Genomic DNA, 6956 nt, shown 5'->3' with positions numbered 1-6956 from the left:
GGAATCCAAATCAACAAGATTGGGGCGTGGCCATGCACCCCTAGCGCGAAGCAGGTACTTACTTGGCTTGAAATGTGTAATAAAATCAGCTCTCCATATTTTGGGAATCAAGGAGATGGAACATATGTTAATGCAATTAGCTCTCTAACATTTATTTTGGGTTTCAGGGACATGGATTGAACTTGAGCTGCTTAATTTTTTCTATTCACATTCATTAAACGCAGCTAATAATCTTCTGAGATAATTTTCACTTTCACCTTATCCATAGGTTAAAAGCACCCAACCCAAAACTACCGCCTGGAGGAAAAAGATTGATGCATCTAAAGTAAGAAAACAAACTCTTAATTATTGGAAATTATAATACGATAAAGGAAAATTCTACGATACACTGTACCATGCATACACACCTTATTACAAGGGTCTAAAGGAGGCAAAACGGTTGGGGGGGTAGGGGGTGAGCGGTAATTGTACATCTCCCTCTTGGGATGTGTATCATTGAATTTAGAAGCATATAACAAAGTTCAGTCCATTGGGACAATAACAAGAGTAATTTATTTAATGATAAGGAACCTATATATAGTTTTCCATCATACTTATGATGAGCAGTACATATATGCCAGCCATCGTCTCCGAGTTCAGAGCTGAAGCTGGGCCAGGCGTTGGATGTCAATCGGATAAGCGTCGGACGCTTTCTGGGCACTGTAAGATCTTCTCCCCACAATCACATTTGCAGCTTCTGTGGGATGAAAGGCATCCCAGAACAGGTGCCCCTTCCGATCTTGGCATGGAGTTTGCAGAGGCAGACATGTAATTTGGCCATTGTTCCTCCCAACACCGCAGCATCCCACGTTTGTCACTCTAAAACCTGCACCCAACATGCATATATCAGCCCATTAATCAATAGGAAAATGTTTGCTATCCCACTATTTCGTTCCAAATACTATTTGAACCAAACTCTTGGTGCGTGGTAAAATCTTGCGTACCAAATGATGAAGGATTGCTTATGATATCCTGAAAAATTCCATAGGCGTCGACGTAAGTAAATCTTGAACCAGTTAGGTCCCTGTTCAAGGTGTCAACTAAAGTTTTAAGCCTGTCATTGAAAAGTTTGTTCGCATTGTTAATTCTTTGCACGCAGGTTCTGCCGTCCGGGCTATTTTGAGCCAACTCGTTTGGGCTGCAGCCAATTTGCCCCACCCCGATCAAGGCAACCTTCCTTGCTCCATAGTTGTACAAACTCTGCATTACCAAAAAAAAAAGAAGAAAAAATATGAAAATGATCAATAATCAGCCGTGTCTAAAGAGCGAGTCTCCCTATTAAATTGCTTCTATATGACCTCCTTAGCAGAAAAGGATTGCTATGCCAACTAGCTGACCCGCAGATCTGAATCGAACCATGCAAGCTGTCAGAATTGAAGGATTAAATTAAGCAGCAAAGTGTAGTACTGACCCGTAATTGCTGAGAGTATTGTTGAATGAGGAGATCGGCAAACTGCTCGGGCGTGTACTGACGGCTGGAGGAGTAGTAGAGGGGCATGAAGTAGTTGTTGAGGTAATCGTTGCTGCCCATTCCGACGGTGTATATGCACTGCTTCAGATAATTGGCCGCCGCTGCCTCGCTGCCCAGTTGGTTCACCACTTGGGAAACCGTGTTCTGGTAATTTCTTACCTGCCCACTCATGCTCACTCGACCTCCCTTGCAAATCATGAATAAAAAACATGCATGCGACAATTAATTACACTGTATTATGTTTTTAAATCATTTGGTTTATAATTGCGAAATATAAGATATATATACATGCCATCGATGAGCAAGAATCCTATTTTCGAAAAAGAGGCATGTATCGTATGAGAATAATTTTAACTTAATTAGTTTCAAACTCGAATTGTGATAGAGCTACTGCACGCATCATATTTCCAAAAAAAAAAAAAAAATTGTAGAGTTCTCTAACTAAATGAAAGCCTGATGGTGAAGTAACACGAGGAAGCTATTTACCAGTTGCTGCCCAGTTTCATCTCTGATACCAGCAGCTGCTGATGCATAATTCACTCCTTTGAGTATGTCTCGACCTCTTGCTGTCGCATAGGGCGGAATGTAGCCGTTGAATCCCAAAAGCTCCGCTGTATAGATGAAAAATTCTTATTGGCCTCGAATAATTTTCTTCATTGTTTGTCATTGATCTTTCATAATAGGAGTTCGAGAAGAACCTAGATGAATTTTTGTTTAAACCGTCTCCCATCTCTTTCCCATTTTGCCCTTCTCAAGTTTAAAACCCGACATCCCTCTAACAACAATATCTCATGTTTTAATTTAAAAGTTTTTTAAAGTGACTTTATTAGTCAATTTTAATAAACTCACATGCCTAAAAGAAAGAAAAACAAATGGGCACAAACACACACACACAAATTCAATTAAGAAGTCCATTCTATAAATTGTATAAAAATCACATACACATGGAAAACATCAAAAAGGTGGCTAAAAGGATTTTACACCATCAATAAAAGCATCTTACTTTTAGTGGTTATTATTAATCTCGACATTTAGGGGAGTTTACCAAAAATGTATGACGTGTGGTGAATGGACTGGACTGCATGCAGTGGACGTGTACACATGACAAAACACATAGATAGTCGTATTTATTATTAATTTAGATTGTCAAGATCACTTTATCCACTCAATTAATATATACAGAGATATTTCTTCGTGGGTGACCGACTGAGAGACTCTTTATTCAGACGCTCTCTCCACATAATTAATATATACATAGAAAGATATTTCTTCAGGGTGGACTTGTATACGATTGTTTCCAATCATATGAACTTTACTCTTTCATACAACCTAATATAAACTGCAACCCCTCACCTCATGCCTCTCATAGAAGAGGCTATTGAGGATTAAACTTTTAACCTCAAAAATGGGAGATGAAGAGATGAACCATTAGGCTCAAAACTTGGTTCAATAGTAAAATAATTAAATATTAGACAATCTGGCAACACTTTTTTAAAAATAAATAAATTTATTTTTACTCTATTGGATGCCCACTAGAGTTTAGTTACACAATAGAAGGCAAGTCATAATCTCTTATCCCTACTTTTTAATCCCTCTTAGAATTTAAATCCTAGACTTACCAAATAAAACTTGTAAAATTCTAATTATTATAATTTTCCTAAGCTGAGACCTATATACATATAAATTATTTTCCTACTAAAATTCAGGAGGTCATTCAACTACCTGATTGAATAAAATGGTCGATAGCTAGACACATATTTATACTTTGAAGGAAATGTTGCTCATTGAAATGGCATTACTTTATAAGCTTTGACACTTTTGAGAGCAGTAAGCCCCACCCCAACTGACCAAAACAAAATTGCCTACCAGAGTCTCAGTGATTGGAGAAAAAACTAAAAAAAATTGCGAGAGAGAACGAGAGAGAGAGCTCACCAAGGACATCAACGGTGGTTTTACCATTGGAAAACCGGCCAGTAGGACCAGCAGGGAAATCAATGCCGTAAGGGAGGTAATTGGCTTTGGCTAAAGACGAAATGGCATTGTTGTTCCCATTGTCCACCAACGAGTCCCCAAATATGAAGTAGCACGGCACTTGCGAAGCTGCTTCCACTCCCACTCCCCACTTCAAAACCATCACCACCACCACCACCACAACCTGCCCCCACCATCCCATCTCACTCACCACCACCTTATCACAACCCATTGTATATCCCTCCACAACAGCTAAGAAAGAAAGAAAGAAAGAAACGCAATCTCAGCGACTAAACAGAGCTAACAGGGAAATGGATAGGCGGTGTGGAGGAGACGAAGATTGAGAAGAATATATAGAAGGAGAAGGCAGGCAGGAAGGTGGTAAAGGTGCAGTGAAAGTGGAGATATGACGCATGCTGACAGCTCGATCTTTTGGGCAATAGCTAGCTAGCTTTTCCACAGTTGAGAAAAAGGAGAGGCGTGGGCGGTTGGTTCGGTGCATTAAATGCACGCGGCTGTACATTGGGTGAAACGTCTCTCACGGTGCGACGACTGGCCGACGCTTGCTGCTTGCTACCTACGCCCGGCCCTCTCCCATGCCAACATATATGCTGCTGCTATGTATTATCTGCTACGATATACTTTTCACCCACAGGAGACGGTATTTCTTTGAATCTTACGGTATTCGTCGTTCAAAATTGGTGCTATCTATCTAGCTAGCTAGCAACCTTATTTCAATTAATTAGTAGTACTGTCTGACTAGCTATCCAGCTGGTATGCAGTCGGATGCGGAGCGCAGCTCTCTGCAATCATTAATGGATTATTATTCACGATGATAAAAGTCTTTGAGTACTGATGGAGGGTTTAATGCTATTTCTGACCCAAAAATATTATATAGAGAAGTATTATTTGTGGTTTGTGTGTGTATCTCCATATTGTTGAGAAGTGATCTTGGAACAACAATCGTTCAAGCAAAATACACAATTAATATAAGACTAGATTTATGTGGTTAGGTCCACTATAATCTACGTCCCTGAAAGCATTTACAATCTACTAGAGAATTACAAGGAAAAGGAGGAGGCTACTGCCCTCAACTTCTTTCTCTCTCTCTCTCTCTCTACAAAGTTTAACTACCTCACACAACATAACCACGCCTTTTACAACACACAACTCTCTGTTGCACACACACAGCCACGCACCTCACCACACTTGCCACACACAATTACACACATATATATACACATATATATACACATATGGGAGGGGGATAGTCAAATAAGACAGCTGCAAAGTCAACATGGTAGGCAGCTGTTTGGTGGCCATCGGTTTCCAGCATCAACGATTGCGACTGGTTGGTGTGTCTACCGAAACCAAGACGAGCTACACCCTAACAATCTCCACTTTGGCGAGTATCAACTCCCAAGTCCACAGCTCCACCTTGATACAAATTTGATCAAGACAAATCATCATAGCTTGGTTCAAATATTTGAACCATGCAAAGAGTACAACCTTCTTCATCGGCAAACCAAACTCCTATGTTCGTTCCTGACGACGTGCCGCTATCATCATCTGAGGTCAAATCACCAACCAATGTGGTTTCCATCAACTATTACAGCTCACGAGACTCCTTCCCAGTAAATATCATTGAGTCACGTCGGGTCACTTCCATAGCTCCACCTGCGACAGAGATTACAGAGATTTGGCAACCCTTAGATTCCAATCAACTAAGAGAGATCAAATTTCTTTGCATCCTTGGAATGAAGTTTACGTCATCCAAAATACAAACCGCTCGAACAGGCGTCTTCAGCTTCACAGATTCAATCCCTCTGACATCGCATGAAGACCCATCACCAAGTGATACCGTACCGTGAACTTCTTTGAACAACAGGAAAAATCTTTCTTAAAACAAACATGAACTGAACTCCCAAAGTCCAAAACTCATCCATCATCGTTTGGACTGCAGCCAACATTAATGTTCTTTCTTATCAATTTTTTGGCACTCTCTTTTCATATGGTCGTACTTCTTGCAATATCAACACTGCACATTTCTTTGATTTTGTCGATGTAAGCTGCTTGTCATTACAAGGATCTCATCATTACCATGTCATGTGACATGCTCCAATACATTGACACCGTCCCCATGTCTTCTTTTCTTCTTCGTATCGTTTTTGATCTTCACGGTCCCTCTTGAAGTGCCCCTTTTTATCACACCAACAACATACAACCTCACTTATATCTCATCCTCTTGATTTTGAATGCCATTGTTACCTCTGAGCTTTTGATCGTTACTTCTTATTTGTCTCTCACTATTAGCCACCAAAGCTTGCTCATGAGACGTCAGAATCGGCTTTCTTAACGTCTCAGAATGTTGAAGTGATACCATCACATCATCCAACTTTAAGGTATCCTTCCCCATGAGCAATACAATTACCAAATCATCAAATAAAGTTGGTAAAGACGACAAAGTAGAAGTGCCTTATCCTTTTCATCAATTTTTACCCCAAGGCTCAACAACTGGGTCAAAATCTTGTTGTAATCATTTATGTGATCAAAAAGACTACTTCCCTCGTTCATTCGTAGTTGATAAAGTTTCTTCTTCAAAAACAACTTATTGGTAAGGGACTTCGACATATACCATTGCTCCAATTTATTCTAGAGCTCCACCGATGAGGTTTCGTCTAACACCAAATATTTAACTTCATTTGCCAGACACAATCAGATGGTGCTAACCGTTTTCATCTCCAATTCGGTCCAATCATCATCTTTAAAATAATATGGCTTCTTCTATAACGACCCGGCCCTTTTTATGGACCCAAGTGTCACTCACTTATACCAAATATCCATACCTGTTCAAAATACGGAAACAACCCACCCTAAACAGGGACATACGGGTATAAATCATACATAATCATGATGTAAATGTCACGGAAAAACATAAACATCCATTGAGATTTCTACTAGAGTTATACCAAAGTTTACTAATACATCTATAATTTACATAAATTCGGACTTAGAATAATTCTCATTATTACAACCCTCCAAAAAGGAACTTCATCTAAGTTTATTACAAGATTCATATGCTTATGTAAGTTGACCAAAAATAATCTCCCCAGTCCCTTTAGCTATTAGGACCAACGCACTGATGGACCTGAAAACAAAGATTGTCTGATAGGGTGAGACACCTCTCAGTAAAGAAGAAGGAGTTATAACAGTGTGTGACGACATACATGCATATTTTAATAAGAACTCATACATTCGAAACATTTATTTATAATACTGTATCACATCACATTTATTTGCACATAAAGTATTTAAATCATGCATATGAATATTAGAACAACTCCAGCTTGGTATAACAGTTTTCTTATTTACCCCGTGGCACGAGTTGTGCACTGATTGCCTCTGACAGTATCCTGTTCGTGTAGACAAAAGTCAATCATCTTTTATGATCCAACCGCCCCCTAGTTTATTTTTA

At 39.5% G+C, this 6956-nt stretch overlaps 1 protein-coding gene across 1 annotated transcript; it reads right to left on the bottom strand.

The window, feature by feature from the left end:
- Window positions 1-321: 321 nt before the first annotated feature.
- On the bottom strand, window positions 322-4136 carry LOC131144097 (GDSL esterase/lipase At1g29670-like). The gene is made up of 5 exons (XM_058092483.1): window positions 3443-4136; window positions 1997-2121; window positions 1451-1696; window positions 984-1239; window positions 322-865 (listed from the first exon to the last, which is right to left on the bottom strand). Exons 1-5 carry the CDS (start codon window positions 3711-3713, stop codon window positions 636-638), a joined length of 1128 nt encoding a protein of 375 aa, XP_057948466.1. The 5' UTR covers window positions 3714-4136; the 3' UTR covers window positions 322-635.
- Window positions 4137-6956: the final 2820 nt, after the last annotated feature.

Source organism: Malania oleifera, chromosome 12 (assembly GCF_029873635.1).
Source record: "Malania oleifera isolate guangnan ecotype guangnan chromosome 12, ASM2987363v1, whole genome shotgun sequence".
In the NCBI taxonomy this organism is placed as follows: domain Eukaryota; kingdom Viridiplantae; phylum Streptophyta; class Magnoliopsida; order Santalales; family Ximeniaceae; genus Malania; species Malania oleifera.
Note: the sequence above shows the minus strand (reverse complement) of the source record. Positions and strands in the feature narration are given on the sequence as shown.

Excerpts from the sequence above, each read along its gene's own strand:
- LOC131144097 (XM_058092483.1), bottom strand. The coding sequence starts at position 3,713 with ATGGGTTGTGATAAGGTGGTGGTGAGTGAGATGGGATGGTGGGGGCAG. Across the intron at positions 2,122-3,442 it reads AACCACCGTTGATGTCCTTG|CGGAGCTTTTGGGATTCAAC; the intron begins GTGAGCTCTCTC and ends TCATCTATACAG. Across the intron at positions 866-983 it reads AAGCAATCCTTCATCATTTG|GTTTTAGAGTGACAAACGTG; the intron begins GTACGCAAGATT and ends TGTTGGGTGCAG.